Source organism: Zalophus californianus, chromosome 5, assembly GCF_009762305.2.
Source record: "Zalophus californianus isolate mZalCal1 chromosome 5, mZalCal1.pri.v2, whole genome shotgun sequence".
Lineage (NCBI taxonomy): Eukaryota > Metazoa > Chordata > Mammalia > Carnivora > Otariidae > Zalophus > Zalophus californianus.
In genome coordinates this window covers 989549-1012631 of record NC_045599.1, presented here as the reverse complement: position 1 = coordinate 1012631, position 23083 = coordinate 989549, and the positions used below count along the sequence as shown (strand labels likewise).

The 23083-nt window shown below is 39.9% G+C and overlaps 1 protein-coding gene across 1 annotated transcript; it reads left to right on the top strand.

The window, feature by feature from the left end:
* Positions 1 to 781: 781 nt before the first annotated feature.
* Positions 782 to 21388, top strand: LOC113938923 (olfactory receptor 2H2-like). Its single transcript, XM_035727692.1, has 2 exons — positions 782 to 978; positions 20497 to 21388. Exons 1-2 carry the CDS (start codon positions 782 to 784, stop codon positions 21386 to 21388), a joined length of 1089 nt encoding a protein of 362 aa, XP_035583585.1.
* Positions 21389 to 23083: the final 1695 nt, after the last annotated feature.

The following is a 23083-nucleotide window of genomic DNA, read 5'->3' as shown; positions in this document are numbered from 1 at the left end:
ATGAATGAATGAAGAGTCTGGCCAGCCATGTTCCAGAGGCAGGATGGAAGACACATTGCCGACTAGGGCTCAGATCATGGCTTCCTCATTTGTGAAACGTGCTAGCCGTGATAGTCACCCAGAGGCTAATCCTGATTCATGTTGGGTGTGATAGTCACCCACAGGCTAATCCTGATTCATGCTGGGGATGATAGTCACCCACAGGCTAATCCTGATTCATGCTGGGGATGATAGTCACCTATAGGCTAATCCTGATTCATGCTGGCAATGAAAGCCATCCACAGGCTAATCCCAATTCATCCTGGGGATGATAGTCACCTACAGGCTAACCCTGATTCATTTTGGGAATGATAGCCCTCTCACAGTCTAATCCTGATTCAACCTGGTGATGATAGTCACCTCACAGGCTAATCCTGGTTCCTGTACTTAACACAGTACTTCCATGTTGTATATGACACAAGAAGAAAAGGAAATAAATGTGAAGCCCATGGAAACTGAAAACAGGAAGGAAACCAGTTATTGAACACCTGCTATATTGCTGCTCAGGGCTGAAGCTTTACAAACATCTTTTAAAAAATCACTAAAGAATACATATTTTTGCATCTCAATATTACATGATGAGAGAATGTGATTTAGATTAGTCAAGATTGCACAGCAAATAAGCGACTCACTGGGGATGTGTCCACCACTCCCACCGAGCTAGTTTTCTCAAAGGACGACAATGGTCTCCTTTCCTCAGAATCATTTAAAATTCCCATTTAAAATGTTGCCTCCTAGGTCAATGCCAGAGCAGCAGACCCACCCAAGGATGAGCAGGACTCTGCTGAATTCAGTCTTCCTGCCCATGGAGAGCCACTGCTGGTCTCCTGAGGCTCCGGCAGGAACAAGCGAAGGGGGCAAAGACAGCACAGAAAATCGAAAGCACAGGAGGAAACTGGAGTCAATGCCAGTGGAGTGTAGACTTCATAACTTGTCAGGGTGGGACATAAAGGCAAGACAGAGGAAAAACTAAAAACATCCTTGTTAATGCATCTGCCCCATCACTGCCCAAATCTCCATGACACAAATCACACTCACCCTTTGCCATGCTGTCACCTATCCCACCCCTGAGTCTCCTCACCTGCATCAGGGAAAGGCAGCAGCTTGAAGAAACCTTCCTACTGTTGCAAAAACATCATGGATGAGCTACCACTTCACATCCAATTTAAAAAAGGGGATAAAACCTACATAAAAAAATCAAGGACTAAATCTTGAGGCAGAAAGATGTACTGAGATAACTATCTCATATAGTTATAGCTATAAATAATGTTTAAAACAAAATTCTTGGGACACCTGGGTGGCTCAGACGGTTAGATGTCTGCCCTGGGCTTGGGTCATGATCCCAGGGTCCTGGGATCAAGTTCTGCATTGGGCTCCTTGCTCAGTGGGGAGCCTTCTTCTCCCCTGCCTGCCACTCCCCCTGCTTGTGCTTGCTCTCTCTCTCAAATAAATAAATAAAATCTTTTAAATTTTTTCAAAAAAAAATAAAACAACAGTCTTACTGAGATGTAATTGGGTATCATATAATCCATTCATGTAAAATGTAGAATTCGATGACTTTTACTATACTCACACAGTTGTAAATCCATCACCAAATCTCAGAATTTTTTACCTTTAAGAAAATCCACCGCCAAAGATGGCGGAGGAGTAGGAGACCTGGATTTCGTCTGGTCTCAGGAATTCAGCTGAATAGGGATCAAACCATTTGAACACCTACGAACTCAACAGGAGATCGAAGAAGAGAGTAGCAACAACTCCCTGAACAGAAAAGCGACCACTTACTGGAAGGTAGGACGTGCGGAGAAGTGAATCCGAGGCGATATTCGGGAGGATAGACGGCGGGGGAGGGGCCTCCGTCGGCCACTTCTGGCAAGTGCTAGAGCCGCGGAGCACAAAATCGGACCTTTTAGAAGTCGGTTCCACTGAGGGACGTCGCTCCAGTGGCTAAGCAGGGGGTGGAAACCTCGCGGGACAGTGTGGTCTCAGGACCCTCAGGGTCACAGAAAGACCGGGGGTACCTGAGTGCAGCAGAGCTCCCAGGTATCGGAGCGGGGAAGCCGGCTGCAGAGACAGAGCTGAGGTGTGGGCTCGCAGCTTGGGGTGGCCATAAACTCTGATCCGCGGCCCAGTCAGGCCACTGCTCCTCCAGCAGGGACCCAACAAGTGGCAGAGCTGGGGAGACTCCCCTTCCTCCCCTGGGAAGAGCGGCGCGGAAGCGCACCGCAGGGATCTGCTGGGTTTGGAGACTCCACACAGGGTCGAGTGCCAGAGATAGAAATGCTCGGTCACAGGCCGGGTGAGCACGGAGTGCGGCCGGAGACCGGGGACAAGGGAGTGACTGCTTTTCTCTGGGGGCGCACTGAGGAGCGGGGCCCCGAGTTCTCAGCTCCTCTGGGCAGAGAGTGGGAGGCCACCATTTTCACCCTGGTCCTCCAAAGCTGTACCGAGAGCTTGCAGGGAACAAAAGCTCCTGAGAGCAAACCCAAGCAGCTTGCTTAGCCCCGACCGACAAGGGCAGGGCAATTCCGCCTCCGGCAAAGACATTTGGGAACCACAGCAACAGGCCCCTCCCCCAGAAGATCAGAACGAACAGCCAGCAAGCCAAGACCAAGTTTACTGATCAAGGAGAACGGGAGAACTCCAGCGCTAGGGGAATACTGCACATAGACTTCATGGCTTCTTTACCATGATTCATTAGTTTTTCAACTTAATTTTTTTAAACTGTTTTTTGTTTTTTGGGTTTTTTTTTAATTTTTCTTCTTCCCTTTTTCAACCAACATCTTATCAATCCCTTTTTTAAAAAAACATTTTTTATTTTTCATTTTTAGAGCCATATTTTATCCATTCATAGTAGTTACCCTTATTTTTGGCATATATATATGTTCTCTCTTTAAAATTTTGATATACAGTTTCTTCTAACAGATCAAAATATACCCTAAATCGCTAGTATATGGCTTTGTTCTAGTCTCCTGCCTGATCAGAGTCTCTCCCATTTTTTTTCCTTTTCTTTTTTCTTTTTTTTAAATCTTCTTTCTTCTTTCAAACAACTTCTTATCAATTCCGTTTATAAAATGTTTTATAAGTTTCATCTTTACAGTCATCTTCCAACCCTTCATTGTATGAACCCTTATTTTGTACATATATAAGTCTTTCTTCCTTCAAAATTTTAGGAGGCACTTTCTTCTACCAGACAAAAATACACCCAAAATCTAGTGTGTGGCACTGATCTATGCACTAGCCTGATCATATTTGACCATATTCTGGTTTTTTTTTGTTTTGTTCTGTTTTTGTTTGTTTTCATCTTTTTCTTTTTCTTTTTTTTCTCTTTCTTTTTTCTTTTTTTCCCTTTCTTTTCCCCTGGTTTCAGGTCTTTTCTGATTTGTATAGAGTATACTTGCTGGGGACGTTGTTAACCTGTTAGCATTTTGTTCTCTCATTTATCTGTTTTCCTCTGGACAAAATGACAAGATGAAAAAAATCCCCTCGGCAAAGAGAACAAGAGGTAGTACCATCAGTCAGGGACCTACTCAATACGGCCATTAGTACGATGTCGGACCTAGAGTTCAGAATCATGACTTTAAAGATACTAGCTGGGCTTGAAAAGGTGTGGAAGTTATTAGAGAAACCCTTTCTGGAGAAATAAAAGAACTAAAATCTAACCAAGTCGAAATCAAAAAGGCTATTGATGAGGTGCAATCAAAAATGGGGGCACTAACTGCTAGGATAAATGAGGCAGAAGAGAGATTCGGCGATATAGAAGACCAAATGATGGAAAATAAAGAGGCTGAGAAAAAGAGAGATAAACAACTACTGGATCACGAGGGCAGAATTCGCGAGATAAGTGATACGATAAGACGAAACAACATTAGAATAATTGGGATGCCAGAAGAAGAAGAAAGAGAGAGAGGGGCAGAAGGTATATTGGAGCAAATTATAGCAGAGAACTTCCCTAATGTGGGGAAGGAAACAGGCATCAAACTCCAGGAGGCACAGAGAACCCCTCTCAAAATCAATAAAAATAGGTCAACACCCTGACATCTAATAGTAAAACTTACGAGCCTCAGAGACAAAGAGAAAATCCTGAAAGCAGCTCGAGAGAAGAAATATGTAACCTACAATGGTAGAAACATTAGATTGGCAACAGACCTATCCACAGAGACCTGCCAGGCCAGAAAGGACTGGCATGATATCTTTAGAGCACTAAACGAGAAAAATATGCAGCCAAGAGTACTATATCCAGCTAGGCTGTCATTGAAAATAGAAGGAGAGATAAAAAGCTTCCAGGACAAACAAAAACTAAAGGAATTTGCAAACACAAAACCAGCCCTACAAGAAATAGTGAAAGGGGTCCTCTAAGCAAAGAGAGAGCCTAAAAGCAGCATAGATCAGAAAAGAACACAGACAATATACAGTCACAGTCACCTTACAGGCAATACAATGGCACTAAATTCATATCTTTCAATAGTTACCCTGAATGTAAATGGGCTCAACGCCCCAATCAAAGGACACAGGCTATCAGATTGGATTTAAAAACAAGACCCATCAATATGCTGTCTGCAAGAGACTCATTTTAGACCCCAAGACACCCCCAGATTGAAAGTGAGGGGGTGGAAAACAATTTACCATGCTAATGGACACCAAAAGAAAGCTGGGGTGGCAATCCTTATATCAGACAAATTAGATTTTAAAACAAAGACTCTAATAAGAGATGAAGAAGGACACTATATCTTACTTAAAGGGTCTATCTAACAAAAAGATCTAACAATTGTAAATATCTATGCCGCTAACATGAAAGCAGCCACTTTTATAAGGCAATTAATAACAAAAGCAAAGAAACACATTGACAACAATACAATAATAGTGGGGGACTTTAACACCCCCCTGACTGAAATGGACAGATCATCTAAGCAAAAGATCAACAAGGAAATAAAGACTTTAAATGAAACACTGGACCAAATGGACTTCACAGACATATTCAGAACATTCCATCCCAAAGCAACGGAATACACATTCTTCTCTAGTGCCCATGGAACATTCTCCAGAATTGATCACATCCTAGGTCACAAATCAGGTCTCAACTGATACCAAAAGATTGGGATCATTCCCTGCATATTTTCAGACCACAATGCTTTGAAACTAGAACTCAATCACAAGAGGAAAGTCGGAAAGAACTCAAATACATGGAGGCTAATGAACATCCTACTAAAGAATGAATGGGTCAACCAGGAAATTAAAGAAGAATTTAAAAAACTCATGGAAACCAATGAAAATGAAAACACAATTGTTCAAAATCTTTGGGATACAGCAAAGGCAGTCCTGAGAGGAAAGTATATAGCAATACAAGCCTTTCTCAAGAAACAAGAAAGGTCTCAAATACACAACCTAACCCTACACCTAAAGGAGCTAGAGAAAGAACAGCAAATAAAGCCTAAACCCAGCAGGAGAAGAGAAATAATAAAGATCAGAGCAGAAATCAATGAAATGCAAAACAAAAGAACAGTAGAACAGATCAACGAAACTAGGAGCTTGTTCTTTGAAAGAATTAACAAGATTGATAAACCCCTGGCCAGACTTATCAAAAAGAGAAGAGAAATGACCCAAATCAACAAAATCATGAGTGAAAGAGGAGAGATCACAACCAACACCAAAGAAATACAAGCAATTATAAGAACATATTATGAGCAACACTATGTCAGCAAATTAGATAACCTGGAAGAAATGGGTGCATTCCTAGAGATGTATCAACTACCAAAACTGAACCAGGAAGAAACAGAAAACCTGAACAGACCTATAACCACTAAGGAAATTGCAGCAGTCATCAAAAATCTCCCAACAAACAAAAGCCCAGGGCCAGATGGCTTCCCAGGGGAATTCTATCAAACATTTAAAGAAGAATTAATACCTATTCTCCTGAAACTGTTCCAAAAAAATAGAAATGGAAGGAAAACTCCCAAATTCATTTTAGGAGGCCACCATTACCTTGATCCCAAAACCAGACAAAGACCCCACCAAAAAGAATTACAGACCAATATCCTTGATGAACATGGATACAAAAATTCTCAAAAAAATACTAGCCAATAGGATCCAACAGTACATTAAAAGGATTATTCACCAGGACCAAGTGGGATTTATCCCTGGGCTGCAAGGTTGGTTCAACATCCACAAATCAATCAATGTGATACAACACATTAACAAAAGAAAGAACAAGAATCATATGATCCTCTCAATAGATACAGAAAAAGCATTTGACAAAGTACAGCATCCTTTCTTTATCAAAACTTTTCAGATTATACGGATAGAGGGTACATACCTCAATATTATAAAAGCCATCTATGAAAAACACACAGCGAATATCATTCTCAATGGGGAAAAGCTGAGAGCTTTTCCCCTAAGGTCAGGAACGCGGCAGGGAAGTCCACTATCACCACTGCTATTCAACATAGTATTAGAAGTCCTAGCCACAGCAATCAGACAACAAAAAGAAATCAAAGGCATCCAAATCGGCAAAGAGGAAGTAAAACTGTCACTCTTTGCAGAGGATATGATACTTTATGTGGAAAACCCAAAAGACTTCACCCCAAAACTGCTAGAACTCATACAGGAATTCAGTAAAGTAGCAGGATATAAAATCAGTGCACAGAAATCAGTGGCATTCCTATACACCAACAACAAGACAGAAGAGAGACAAATCAAGGAGTCGATCCCATTTACAATTGCACCCAAAACCTTAAGATACCTAGGAATCAATTTAACCAAAGAGGTAAAGGATCTATACTCAGAAAACTATAAAATACTCATGAAAGAAGTTGAAGAAGACACAAAGAAATGGAAAAACGTTCCATGCTCATGGATTGGAAGAACAAACATTGTGAAGATGTCAATGCTACCTAGAGCAATCTACACATTCAATGCAATCCCCATCAAAATACCATGCACTTTTTTCAAAGAAATGGAACAAATAATCCTAAAATTTGTATGGAACCAGAAGAGACCCCGAATAGCCAGAGGAATATTGAAGAAGAAAAGCAAAGCTGGTGGCATCACAATTGCAGACTTCCAGCTCTCTTACAAAGCTGTCATCATCAAAACAGTAGGGTACTGGCACAAAAACAGACACATAGATCAATGGAACAGAATCGAGAGCCCAGAAATGGACCCTCAACTCTATGGTCAACTACTCTTTGACAAAGCAGGAAAGAATGTCCAATGGAAAAAAGACAGTCTCTTCAACAAATGGTGTTGGGAAAATTGGACAGCCACATGCAGAAGAATGAAACTGGACCATTTCCTTACACCACACACAAAAATAGACTCCAAATGGTTGAAAGACCTAAACGTGAGACAGGAGTCCATCAAAATCCTAAGGGAGAACACAGGCAGCAACCTCTTCGACCTCAGCCGCAGCAACTTCTTCCTAGAAACATCTCCAAAGGCAAGGGAAGCAAGGGCAAAAATGAACTATTGGGATTTCATCAAGATAAAAAGCTTTTGCACAGCAAAAGAAACAGTCCATAAAACCAAAATACAACCGACAGAATGGGAGAAAATATTTGCAAATGACATATCAGATAAAGGGCTAGTATCCAAAATCTATAAAGAACTTATCAAACTCAACAACCAAAGAACAAATAATCCAATCAAGAAATGGGCAGAAGACATGAACAGACATTTCTCCAAAGAAGACATCCAAATGGCCAACAGACACATGAAAAAGTGCTCAACATCACTCGGCATCAGGGAAATCCAAATCAAAACCTCAATGAGATACCACCTCACACCCGTCAGAATGGCTAAATTTAACAAGTCAAGAAACGACAGATGTTGGCAGGGATGTGGAGAAAGGGGAACCCTCCTACACTGTTGGTGGGAATGCAAGCTGGTGCAGCCACTCTGGAAAACAGTATGGAGGTTCCTCAAACAGTTGAAAATAGAGCTACCATATGATCCAGCAATTGCACTACTGGGTGTTTACCCCAAAGATACAAATGTAGGGATCCGAAGGGGTACATGTACCCCAATGTTTATAGCAGCAATGTCCACAATGGCCAAACTGTGGAAAGAGCCAAGATGTCCATCGACAGATGAATGGATAAAGAAGAGGTGGTATATATACACATTGGAATATTATGCAGCCATCAAAAGGAATGAGATCTTGCCATTTGCAACGACGTGGATGGAACTGGAGGGTGTTATGCTGAGTGAAATAAGTCAATCAGAGAAAGACATGTACCGTATGACCTCGCTGATATGAGGAATTCTTAACCTCAAGAAACAAACTGAGTGTTGCTGGAGTGGTGGGGGGCGGGAGGGATGGGGTGGCTGGGTGACAGACATTGGGGAGGGTATGTGCTATGGTGAGCGCTGTGAATTGTGCAAGACTGTTGAATCACAGATCTGTACTTCTGAAACAAATAATGCAATATATGTTAAGAAAGAAAAAAAGAAGAAGATAGCAGGAGGGGAAGAATGAAGGGGAGTAAGTTGGAGGGGGAGACGAACCATGAGAGACGATGGACTCCGAAAAACAAACTGAGGTTTCCAGAGGGGAGGGGGGTGGGGGGATGGGTTAGCCTGGTGATGGGTATTGAGGAGGGCACGTTCTGCGTGGAGCACAGGGTGTTATGCACAGACAATGAATCATGGAACTCTACATCAAAAACTAATGATGTAATGTGTGGTGATTAACATAACAACAAAAAAAGAAAAAAAAATCCACCCCCACTTAGGCATCACCCCCAAACCTCCATTCCACTACACACACACCCAGCCCTGGCCGTCACCCCCAAACCTCCATTCCACCACATACCCCTCCGGCCCTAAGCCACTTTCTGTGTCTACGGATTTCCCTGTTAGACATTTCTGCAATCTTCTGAAGTGTGTTTTTCATTCCTGTGATTTTTCATGCCCCTGGAGCTTCCCCACTGAGGTTGAAGCTTCTGTTCATTCAGTAGTGTAGAAGAAACCATTCTTGACCCTGATAGTTATTTCTAAGCACCTACACAGAGTACATGTTCATGATTATTTTTGGTCGGGGATGTAGGTGGACTCCAGGGCATGGCTCTGAAGCTGGCGTCTGTGGGGTCCCTCCCTCGGTGAGGGTCAGCTGGCCATTTCTGTCCTACAGAATCTGGCTCAAGGGCCCTGACTTGCTGTGGTACTAGAAAAGGGACACCTGTTCAAACTTTTCAAACCTAGGACTCCAGAAGGAGAAAACAAAACCCAACAGGAAACTGATGTGGGAAACAAAGGCAGAAGGAAATGTAGGTAAAATTAAATGTCCTTCTAACCTGCAGCTCATTGACAAATACCTGAGGCAGGCAGAGTATACGATTCCTTCAGGAAGCTCCCAAATATGTTAACGTTAATGCCTCACTAGAGGGAAAAATCACCTCAGCTTGACCATAACCAGGCCTCCAGCATCCTGTGAGTCTTCAGCAGATGAGAGTCCTTTTGGAACTTCCCTTACCTTTACTCCCCCCCAATCCCAAGGTATGTAATCAGACACCTCTCACAATCCCAGAGCAGGAGTTCTTTCTACCTATCGGGCCTGCCCCTGTGCTTTAATAAAACCACCTTTTTGCACCAAAGCCATCTTAAGAATTCTTTCTTGGCTGATGGTTCCAGACCCCAACACCACTACTCCAAAAACCCATCAAAATGTCCACTTTCTATCCCATCCTCTCCCAGCAGGAGCCTTCCCATAGAGTCCTGCTCCCCCTCAGTCTCCTCATTCCCTTCAAGGGAGTTTTCACCTCTTACCTTCTCTTCTCAAGCCCCCAAATACAGTCTCATGGCTGGTGTTTCCTTAGGGGCCCTGGCAGTCATGTGCACGATGAATGAGGCAAATATGTGTATGAGGTCACTGTAAACAATGCCGGTGACCAGACCTCTCCCTGGAGAGGCAGAAGCCCTAGCTGAACAAACAGCTGCAAAATTTACAGTCATAACCAGATACGTTCTCTTCTCAGACATTAAGCACCATTGTTGTTAGTGATCCATTGACGTGTAACCACGGCAAGATCTCAGGTGGCAATGAGCAGACAGGTAATCCTCTAACCAAGGCCAGAGGGTTAAGGAAGAGAAAACCGAGTATCTGAAAGGCAAAGTCATGTTCTCAATCTTTGACAACTAGTTGGTAAAAACTTACAAAATATTGTTGTGCTTTTTAAAAACACAGTGTTGACCCCGTAACATAATGTGGTTTTTGGTTTTTGTACTGTTTTGTCTTTGCGATGGTAAGGAGAAGAAGAAAGTGAAAACCCAAGGCCTGATTTGCCCCCTTGATGTTTTTGAGCCTATCATTTTCTCTCCAACTTTAGGGGGGGAAATTAACATATATAGTTGAGTTTGCATGTGACCTCATGAACACACATAAAACCATGACTGTGACTACTGCAGGGACACAGGGTATAGAGAATTTAGTATTATGAATATTCTTATACAAGCATACATAAAATCTAGAATAAACAACATATAAGAAATCCTTTCCACTGGATCTCAGTGTCTCTTCTGAGCATCTTTCAATTTTCTCCATGAGGACGAAAACACTACATTCCCAACGCAGACACCTAGCCAGAGGAAACCATGAGGATGGGAACCGGGCTGAGGACAAGACTCCAAAGGCCAATAGGATTTATTGAGCCTTCTACTGACAGAATTGATCTATGAACAAGTCTGATTTAAGCAGCTTGGAAGACAGGAGGGAAGTCCTCCATGGTGTACCCCCAAGGGTCCCCATCCCTGATCGCTCAGAGCAGGAGCAGATAAGCACCGAGATGACAGAGAGCCCGCCACAGAAGACACTCAGATGAAAGGCTAATGTTCGTCTGGGAAGAGGTCTCAGTGGCCTCATCAGCGGGTGGAGTCTTTCTGGGATAGGCAGGACATTTGCAGGGCCGTTATCTCTCCCGGATTCTGTGCACCGAGATACTAATAAAAGCAGGTCTCTAATCCCAGCCCCCCTTCAACAACTATGGTGTTCTGGAGGTAAGTCATTTACTCTGCTGCTCACGCAGTGACCAAACCTGGGCTGAAATACTATACCCTAAAATCCTCTGAGAAAGAAGTGGGAACCTAAGTGATGTCTTTGGGAATGGCGATGATTCGATGGGCTGAGGGGGAAAGGGGAAAGGAACACATTCCAGGCACATACTCAAAAGGGATTGAGATTAGTGTATGTGTTTTCCCTGCTCAATGGTTCTCTGCATTTTCAGAAACTTCAGAAATCAATATCTGCAGCTAAGGGCAGAGCAATCTGCCCCTTGAGTGTCCAGTGCCAGGCACTTGCCACAACATGTAGACATGTAGCTTAGCCACTTATAAGAGGACATAGCCAACTGCCACATAAGAATGAAAATGGGATTGGGCATGAAATTACATGAGTAAAAGTGAAAAAATAAGATGCATTTATTTTGTCATTAAGATTCAATATCCATTCGATTAATACTAGAACTTAATATATTAATAATTTAAATATTAATAAAAACTACAGCAGATATGCATTGACAGTACAAACTGAAAATTGTTGGCAATTCAAGTATTTAGGTGCAGATGGGGAGAGAAATGTAAGTATATTACGTTGTTAGGTAGCAGCCAAGAGAATCTTTCCCTAAATTCCAAGTAGCTGTTGTAAAAGTAATTTCTGTAAGTCCTTACAGGTAGCAGATGCCATGATGTCCTCATCATCAGGGTTGCTGGAGGGCATCCAGGGGGAAGGTGGGAGCCCTTGCATGCACGAGTGGAGAGGATCAGTGAGGTCAGCAAATGGCATGGTGGGAGAATTGTCAGATCACTATGCAGGTGCAATGGGGGACCAAATTCTATCATGAGGTCCAAATATGCACCACAGAAATACTTCGTAGTCCACCCCACATGCGCACAAATTCTAGGTGAGAGAGTGCTCTTTCCTCAGTGGATACTCCTTTTGTTGTGCCTCTGCTCTGTTTTAGATTGGCTGGCCTGCCCAAAGTTATGCCCAGATTCTCTACAGCTTATCACTACCTATCACTACAACTGGGGCTTTACATGAATTAAGACTGGACAGGTAGAAAGATGGGGCAGGAAAGGGACGTGTAGGGACCAATTTCCTGAGAAGGAACCACAAAGCCATTGCCTTGGGGTATTGGCAGAGTTCAGACCCAGAGCACAGCCTGTCGGACCGCCCAGTGCTGGTTGCATAGGAAAGACTTGCAATGAACAGACTAAGGTGTTCTTAGCCCTACTCTAAGGCGGTTTGCACAAGCAAGACCATCTGGAAAGACACTGCAGTAGTAATAACACCTCATACCCCAGAGACCCTCACATAGTGAAGTGGCATAGTCAGCAGTCGCATAAGAAGTTGAGACTTGCAGACATGTATATTAGGAAAAGACATGGCCAACTCCATGGAGTGAGGGCCAAATGGGACAAGCATATCTAGTAAATTAATATGCTCTGAGATCCCCTGGTCTAGGCTCTTCCAGACGTGGGAAGAGAACACCTGTGTGGCTGTTCGTTGCCAACCTCTGTCACAACTTCAAATAGGAGAGCACAGAACATGCACTGTCATAAAACACATCATTAGTTCTCAAAACCATGGTGGTTTCATCAATGATCAATGGAAATACCACTGAGTGACACATTAGATGTCAAATTCTGCTCATTAGGAAAAAGGTAGACATGACTCAGAATGAGCACAAAAGTGGATTTGTTTGGAGTTGTTTATTTTTTCCAGATAGAAAACACAAATTTCAACCTAAAATAATGTAAGCAGAAACAAAAGGGTAGCCTTGATTCTAAAGAAAAGGGTAGAAGAATCAAATGATGCTATTTCCAAAAAGATGACAAAGGTAGGTAGGTTGTTGTTCAGCTTATTAAGATATAATTTTTACACATCACTGTATAAGTTACTGCATCATGGTTTGACTTACATATATTATGAAATGATCACACCCATTTCTCATACAGATACAATAACAAAAAGGAAAAAAAAAAGAGAGAGAGAGAGAGAAAATTCTCTCCTTGTGATGAGAACTCTTAAGATCTACTCTCTCAGCAAATTTCCTATACAGCCTACAGCAGAATTACACATCATTTATACACACATCCCCAGTGCTAACTTACTTTATAACTGGAAGCTGGTAACTGTTGACCACTTTCCTGCAATTGCCCTTACCTCCAACCACAAATCTGGGGTAACCACAAATCTCATCTCTTTCTCTAGGAGTTTGTGGTTTTCTGTTTTTGTTTTTGTTTTTGTTTTTTTTACATTTCACATATAAGTGAGATCAACAGTACTTGTCTTTCTCCATCTAATTTCACTTAAAAGGTCCTCAAGGTCCATCAATATTGTTATAATTGACAAGATTTCCTCTTTTTATGGCTGAATAACGTTCCATCATGTATATATATATCACAAATTCTATTTTTTAATTTTTTACTTGCATACAGTTGACACAAAATGTTACATTAGTTTCAGGTGTACAAGTTGGTGATTTGACAAGGTTATATGTTATGCGTAGCTACCATCTGTCACCGTATGACACTATTACAAATCCACTGACTATATTCCCATTGACTGTATCTTTCATCCCCGTGGCTTATTCATTCTGTAACTGGAAGCCTGTACCACGCACTCCCCTTCACCCATTTTGAACACCCCCACCCTCCATCCCTTTGGCAGCCATCAGTGTGTTCTCTGTATTTGTAGCTCTGATTCTGCTATTGCTTGTTTGTTTATTTGGTTTTTCTTAATTTCCACATGTGAGTAAAATCATATGATATTTTTCTTTCTCAGTTTGACTTATTTCACTTAGCATAATACGCTTTAAGTCCATCCATGTTGTTGCAAATGGCACAGTCTTTTTTTAATGTCTGTGTGATATTCCATTACACACACATGCACACACGCACACACACATACCACATCTTCTTTACCCATTCGTCTATCAATGGACAGAGATCACTTCCTTATCCTGGCTATTATAAATAATGCTGCAATAAATATAGGGATGCATGTATCTTTTCAAATTAGTGTTTTTAGTTTTTTTGGATACATACTCAGTAGTGGGATTATTGGATCATATGGTATTGCTATTTTTAACTTTCTGAGGAAACTCCTTCCTGTTTTCCACAGTGGCTGTACCAATTTACATTTCCACCAACAGTGTATGAGGAGATTTCCTTTTTTCTCCACATCCCTGCCAAAACTTGTTATTTCTTGTGTTGTTAATTTTTAGCCATTCTGACCAGTGTGAGGTGGGATCTCACTGTGGTTTGGATCTGTATTTCCCTGATGATGAGTGATTTTGAGCATCTTCTTATGTGTCTGTTGGACATTTATATGTCTTTTTTGGGAAAATGTCCATCCACTTTTTCTGCCCCTTTTTTAATTGTATTGAATTGTTTGCTTGTTTTGATCCTGAGTGCTATAATTCCTTAAATATTTTGGATATTAACCCTTTATTGAATATATCACTTGCAAATATTCCCATTTAGTATGTTGCCTTTTAGTTTTGTTGATTGTTTACTTCACTGTGCAGAAACTTTTTATTTTGAGGAAGTCCCAAGAGTTTATTTGTGCTTTTGTTTCCCTTGCCTCAAGAGACATATCTAGAAAAATGTTCCTATGGCCAATGTCAGAGAAATTATTGCGTGTGCTCTCATCCAGGATTTTTATGGTTTCAGGTGTTGCTTTTAGGTCTTTGATCCAACTTGAGTTTATTTTTGTGTATGGTATAAGAAATGGTCCAGTTTCATTGCTTTGCATGTAGCTATCTCGTCCCAACACCATTTGTTGAAGAGACTGACTTTGTATATTCATGCCTTCTTTATCATAGATTAATCGATCATAAAAGTTTGGGTTTATTTCTGGGCTTTCTATTCCATTCCATTGATCTTTGAATCTATTTTGTGCCAGTATAACACTGTTTTTATTACCACAGCCTTATATTATACCTTGAAATCTGGAATTATGATATCTCCAGCTTTATTTTTTCCTTCTCAAGATTGCTTTGGCTATACAGGGTCTCTTGTGGTTCCATACAAATTTTAGGATTATTTGTTCTAGTTTTTTGGAAAATGCTGTTGATCTTTTGATAGGGAGTGCATTAAATGTGTAGATTGCTTTGAGTATTGTGGGCATTTTAACAATATTAGTTCTTCTAAATCATGAGCATGGACTATCTATTTATGCCATCTTCAATTCCTTTCATCAATTTTTTTATAGTTTGAGAGTACAGTCTTTCACCTCCTTTGTTGTTTATTCCTAGGTATTTTATCATTTTTGGTGCAACCATAAATGGAAATGTTTTCTTAATTTCCATTTCTGTGACTTCATTATTAGTGTATAGAAATGCAACCTGTTTTTCTATGTTAATTTTATATCCTACAACTTTACTGAATTCATTTATTACTCCTAGTAGTTTTTGGTGGAGTATTTAGGATTTTCTATGTATAGTATTATGTCATCTGCAAATAATGATTGTTTAACTCCTTCTTTACCAATATGGATGCCTCTTATGTTTTTATCTTTTCTGATTTCTGTGGCCAGGATTTCCAGTACTATGTTGAATAAAAGTTGTGAGAATGGGCATCCTTGTTTTGTTCCTGACCTTAGGGGAAAACCTGTTAGTTTTTCACCACTATGATGGTAGCTATAGGTTTTTCATATATGGCAATAATTATATTGAGCTATGTTCCCTCTAAACCCACTTTGTTGAGCATTTTCATTGGGAATGGATGTTGGATTTTGTAAATAATTTCTCTTCATCTATTGAGATGATCATATGGTTTTTATCCTTTGTTTTGTTGATGTGATGTATGACACGGATTCATTTGTGAATATTGAACCATTCTTGCATCCCTGAAATAAATCCCACTTGATCATGGTGAATGATCCTTCTAATGTATTGTTGGACTTGGTTTGCTAATATTTTGTTGAGGATTTTTACATCTATGTTCATCAAGGATACTGGTCTGTAGTTTTCTTTGTGGAGTCTGTCTGATTTTGATATCAGGGTTATGCTGGTCTCATAGAATGAATTTGTCTCATAGAATGAATTTGGAAGCTTTTCTTCCTCTTCTACATTTTTTGAATAATTTGAGAATAGGTATTAACTCTTCTTCAAATTTTTGGTAAAATTCACCTGTGAAGCCATCTGGTCCCGGAGGTTTTTTTTTTTAGTAGTTTTTTGATTACCAATTCACTTTTGTTACTAGTAATTGGTCTGTTCAGATTTTCTATTTCTTCCTGATTCATTTTTGGAAGATCGCATGTTTCTAGGATTTATTCACTTTTTCTAGGTTGTGCAATTTGTTGACATATAGTTTTTCATGGTATTCTTTTAGAATTCTTTGTATTTCTGTGGTGTCAGTTGTAATTTCCCCTCCTTCATTTCTGCTTTTGTTTATTTAAGTCCTTTCTCTCCCTTTCTTTCTTTCTTCTTTCTTTCTTTCTTTCTTTCTTTCTTTCTTTCTTTCTTTCTTTCTTTCTTTCTTTCTTTCTTTCTTTCTTTCTTTGTTTCTTCTTCTTTGATGAGTCTGGTTAAAGGTTTATCAATTTTGTTGATCTTTTCAAAGAACCAGCTTTTGGTTTCATTGATTTTTTTCTATTGTTTTTTGTCCCTATATCATTTATTTCTGCTCTAATCTTTATTATTTCCCTCCTTCTACTCACCTTGGGCTTTACTTGTTCTTCTTTTTCCAGTTCCTTTAGCTATGAGGTTTGAGATTGTTTATTTGAGCTTTTTCTTGTTTCTTGAGGTAGGCCTACACCACTATATATTTCCTTCATAGAACTGCTTTCCCTGTGTTCTGAAGAGTTTAGGTCATTGTGTTTTTATTTTCATTTGTCTCTGTGTATTTTTTTTAATTTCTTCTTTGATTGGTATGTTGACACATTGGTTGTTTAGTAACTTGTTTTTTAGCCTCCACAATTTTTTGCTTTTTTCCAGGTTTTTTTTCCTTGTGATTTATTTCTAGTTTCATACTCTTGTGGTCAGAAAAGATGCATGGTATGATTTCAGTATTTTTTAATTTATTGACGCTTGTTTTATGGCCTAATACGTGATGTATTCTGGAGCACGTTCTATGTGTACTTGAAAAGTATGTGTGTTTTGTTTTGTTTGACGGACTGTTCTCTATGTATCTGTTATGTTATCATTATGTAATGCCTTTCTTTGTCTGTTGTCACAGTCTTTGTTTTAAAGTCTGTTTTGCCTGATATAAGCATTGCTACCCCATTTGTTGTTGTTGTAGTCTTGTTTCCATTTGCATGGTAAAGATCTTTCCATCTCTTGACTTTTAGTCTATCTGTGTCTTTAGGTCTAAGATGAGTCTCTTGCAGGCAGCATATAGATTTCTTTTTTAAATTCATTCTACCACCCTATGTGTTTTGATTGGAGCATTTAGGTCATTTATATCTTAAGTAATTATTGATAGGTACGTACGTATTGTCATTTTGTTCATTGATTTCTCATTGTTTTGTAGTTTTTCTCTGTTCCTTTCTTCTCCTGCTCTTTTTCACTATAACGGATGAGTTTCTGAAGTGTTACATTTGGCTCTTTCCTTTCATTTTTTATCTATTTAGCATGAGTTTTGGGTTTGTGGTTACCATGAGGTTCATATATAACATCTTAAATATATAGCAGTCTATATTAAGTTGATGATCATTTAAGTTCAAACACATTTTTAAAAGATTCTTTCTTTTTTTTTACTCCCTCCATGTTTTATGTATATGCATCATATTTCACATCCTTTTACTTACAATTTTCTTATATCTAATTATGGCCTATATAACAAATTCTTTATCCAGTCATCTGTCAGTGGGCACTTAGGGTGTTTCTGTGTCTTGGTTATTGTACATAGGGCTAGTATGAACATGTGGGTGCAAATATCTTCTAGAGTTATTGTTTCATTTGCTTTGGCCAAATTCCCAGGAGTGGAATTATTGCATCATATAGTAGGAATATTTTTAATTTTTTCAAGATCCTATACAGTTTTCCATAGTGGCTATACCAACTTACAATCTCACCAAGAGTAAACAAGGGTCCCTTTTCTTCACATCTAGTATTTGTTATCCCTTGTCTTTTTCATGATTATTTCAACAATCATGAGGTGATATCTTATTGTGGTTTTGATTTGTGTTTCTCTAACAACTAGTGAGGTTGGACATCTTTTCATGTACCTGTTGGCCTTTTGTATATCTTTGTTGGAAAAAATTCTGTTCAGGTCCTTTGCTCATCTCTTAGTTGTGTGTGTGTGTGTGTGTGTGTGTGTGTGTGTGTGTGTTGTGTTGTGTTGTATGAGTTCTTTATATATTCTGGATATTTACCCCTTATCAGATACAAGATTTGCAAATATTTTGTCCCATTCCACAAGTTGCCTTTTCATTCTGTTGATTATTTCTTTTGCTGTGCAGAAACTTTTTAGTTTGATGTGTGTTTGTTTGTTTATTTTTTATTATGTTGCTTGTGCTTTATGTGTCATATTCAAAAAAACATTGCCAGCTTATTCAAAAAAGTACTCTTGACAAATTAGGTATAGAAGGAATGTGGCTTGAAGTAATAAAGGCTATCTATGAAAAGCCCACAGCTAACACTGTACTCAATTTTAAAAGGTTGAGTTGAGAGCTTTTTCTCTAAGATCAACAATAAGAAAAGAGTGTACTCTCTCACTGCATTTATTCAACATAGTACTGAAAATTCTAGCCAGATTGATGAGGCAATGTCATCAAAACAGTAAAATACTTAAGAAGACACTTAACAAAGGAGGTGAAAGATCTCTACTCTAAAAATTATAACACATCAATGAAAGAAAGAAATAGTGTAAGACACAAATAAATGGAAAGATATCTTGTGTTTGTGAATTAGAAGAACTAATATTCTTGTAATGTCAATACTACCAAAAAGCCATGTATAGATTCAATGCAATCCTGTAAGAATTCATTGGGGCATTTTTACAGAAGTAGAAAAATCAATTTCAGAATTTATTTGGAACCACGAATGACCCTGAATTGCCAAACAATTATGAAGAAGAATAAAACAAGAGGCATTACACTTCCTGATTTGAAGCTATAATATAAAGTCATAGTAATCAAAACAGTGTGGTACTAACATAAAAACAGGTAACTACATCAAAAGAATGGAATAGAGAACCCAGAAATAAAACCTGCATATACAGTCAACTAATATTTGATGAAGGAGCCCCAAAACTAACACACAAAAAAACAGTTTCTTCAAGAAATCATGCTGGAAAGATTGGATATTCACATGCAATAGAATGAAATTAGACTCCTGTTTTATATCACTGACAAAAGTTAACTCAAAATAGTTTAAAATCTTCAATGTAAGATCTGAAACCATAAAACTCCTAAAAGGAAAAAATAGAAAAAAAAATTCCTTGACATAGGTTGAAATAATCAGGCAAGAAAAAGAAACAAAAGCCATCAGAATTGGAAAGGAAGAAGTAAAATGTTCCTAACTGTGGTTTTGTAAGTAAAATGACATGACTTTATGTAAAGAAAATCATAAAAACTCCACCGAAAAACTAATAAATTCAGTAAAGTTTCAGGGCACAAAGTTAACAAACAGAAATCAGTAATATTTCTATACACTAATGATGAATTATCTGGAAAAAGAATGATTCTATTTACAATATTGAATTTTGTCAAATATTTTTTCCACTTGTAGTGAAATGATTGTATAATTTTGTCTTTCATTGTATTAATGTGATGGATCACATTGATTGATTTGCATATATTAAATTACCCTTGCATCCCAGGGATAAGTTCTGCTGATTGTGGGACATGATCCTTTTAACGTGCTGCTGAATTCAGTGTGCTAGCATTTTACTGACAATATTTGCATCTATATTCATCAGGGTATTGGTTTGTTGTTCTCTTTTCTGGTGGTGTCTTTATCTGGAGTTTGTATTAAGGTAATGCTGCACTTGTTAAATGAATTTGGGAGTTTTCCTTCCTCTGATTTTTTTGGAAAAGTTTGAGAAGGTTTGGTGTTATTTCTTTTATAAATGTTTGGTAAAATTCACCAGTGAAGACATCTAGTCCTAGGTTTTTCTTTTTTGGGAGATTTTTTTTTATTACTGATTCACTCTCTATAATAGTAATTGATCTATTCAGATTTTCTATGTCTTCCTGATTCAGTTTTGGTAGTTTGTATGTTTCTAAAGTTTTTCTCCATTTTATCTAGTTATCCAGTTTGTTGGCATAAGTTGTCCATAGTGGGAAGGGTTAGTTTTAAATAATAATACACCACAGTGTCATGTTCTAGGAGTTTGCCAAAACCATCCAAGTTTGAAGAAATTAACAGATGAAAATGTCCCAAAAGGGATAGAGATAAAAGAAAAGCCAGTCAAAGCTTAGAGAAACTATTAACAAAGAAAGGGCAATTTTCTAAAATCAAAAATCACTTTCTCTACGTCTTGGAGGTGATATTCTAATTGATGTGTTGCTCCTTGCAGGTCCAGGTGGGCGCTGGATACATATGCCAACGGCACCATCCCAGACGGCTTCATCCTCTTGGGCTTCTCAGATAAGCCCAGGCTAGAAATGACCCTATTTGTGACTGTGTCTGTCTTTTACACAGTCACCCTCGTGGGCAACGCCACCATCATACTCCTGTCTCACCTAGACCCCCACCTGCACACCCCCATACACTTCTTCCTCACCCACCTCTCCATCCTGGACCTCTGCCTTACCGCCAGCTGCATCCCCCAGATGCTGGTCAATTTCTGGGGCTCGGACAAGACCGTCAGCTACCTGGGATGTGCAGTCCAGCTCTACATCTTCCTGGGACTGGGAGCTGCAGAGCGTGTGCTGCTGCTGATCATGGCCTTCGATCGCTACATGGCAGTGTGCCGACCCCTGCACTATGCAGTAATCATGCACCCGCCCCTGTGTCACAAGCTGGCATTCCTGGTCTGGGCAAGTGGGATTTTCGGCACCTTGGTGCCGTCTCCCACCACCATGAAACTCCCCTTTTGCCATCACCACCGGGTTGACGACTTTGTCTGTGAGGTCCCTGCGCTGATCCGCCTGGCCTGCAGAGACACACATATCAACAAGCTCCAGATCTCAGTGATTGGTGCCGTCTTCCTGATGGGGCTGCTCCTGCTCATCCTTGTCTCCTACGGCCGCAGAGCCCAGGCGGTGCTGGCCATCCCGTCCCTGGAGGGCAGAAGCAAGGCCTTCCGCACCTGCTTTTCCCACCTGGTGGTCGTCTTTCTCTTCTACTGCAGTGTCACTGCCGTTTACATCCGACCCCGGAGTCACTTCTCCCAGAAGGGAGGCAAGTTCCTAAGTCTTTTCTACACTGTGGTGACCCCCACTCTCAACCCCCTCATCTACATCTAAGATTTCATTTATTTATTTGAGAGAGAGAACACAGAGGGAGAGTGAGAGGCAGAAGCAGACTCCCCACTGAGCAGGGAGCCTGATGCAGGACTCGATCCCAGGACCCTGAGATCATGACCTGAGCCGAAGGCAGATACCTAATCCATTGAGCCACCCAGGTACCCCTTAATTTTTTTTAATATTTATTTATTTTTCCTAGAGAGAGAGCTAGTGGGGAGAAGGGCAGAGGGAGAGACTCTTCAAGCAGGTTCTGCACTGATCACAGAGCCCGACTCTGGGCTCCATCTCACCCAACCCATGAATTCACGACCTGAGCCAAAATCAATAGTCGGATGCCCAACTGACTGAGTGACCCAGGTGCCCCCAAACATTTTCAATACTAATGAAATCCAGTTTAGGAAGTTTTCCTTTTATGGATCATGCGTTTGGTGTCATCTCTAAAATCTCACCATGTTGTAGGTCCAAGCTATAGAAAATTTCTCTTATGTTGTTTTTTTTTAAGTTTTGTGGTTTTCATTTTACATAAGGTCCATGATCCATTTTTTAAAAGATGTTATTATTTTTAAGTAATCTCTACATCCAACATGGGGCTTGAACGTACAACCCCAAGAACAAGAGTTGCATGCTCCACTGACAGAACCAGCTAGGCGTCCCATTTTAGTTGATTTTCGCACAAAATGTAAGGTTGGGCAGAGGTTTATTTGCTTATTTAGCTTGCGGATATCCAATTACTCCAGCATCATTTGTTGAAAAGAGCTTTGTCAGGTCCAGGTCTGGGATAGAGGAATAAAAAACAAGCAAACAAAGAAAGAGAGAACCCAGGTACCTCGCTACAGTGTCATTCCTTGTATCCTGAGGCCCCCAGCTGCTCTCTTCTCTCTTCTTTCAGATGTTTCCTAAATATTTGTTTTACATGCAGTGTACAAGGTTTCAGTCGGAAAATTTGATCCATCTTCAGAGAAGGCACTCCACAGGATTGTTTTTAGTTAAATGTTGCTGTAAATAAAGATGTCAACAAAAGCGTAACCTGCCAATGTGACCCCCTCTATCCAGCAGTAAAATGCATGTGTCTTTGGGCCTGCAGCCTCCCTGCTCCAGTGTGGGTTACACAGCGTCAGCATCACCTGGATGGTGATATATAACAGCAAGCATATATATATGTGTGTGTATACAAATACAAAGTATTATATATAAAAAAAATAATAAAATAAATATATTTTTATATATAAAAATAAATAAAATAATAACATCTTTAAAAAATGGATCATGGACTTTATGTAAAATGAAAAACCACAAAACTTAAAAAAAAAACATAGGAGAAAGTTTCTATAGCTTGGACCTACAGCATGGTGAGATTTTAGAGATGACACCAAACCTATCACCTGGAGCATGATAGAAGTGCAGAATCCCAGGTTCTAATCTAGACCCACTAAGCCTGATTCTGTGTTTTCTCCAGTTTCTAGGTGATATACATGAGCAGAACAGCTTGGGAAGCACAGTTCCACACATGATCACTCTGACAGGGACTCCCCCTCTTTAGAATGTGTCCTGCAAACACTTGGCATTGCCTCAGGGCCGACTGAATCATTCTCTCCCTGCAGTCTCTATGCCTGGTCTGCTCCAGTCCTGGGAACTGCTCATTCATCTCAGGAGGCTTGAGGAGTAGCCAATCACTTCACTAATGGAATGCATAAT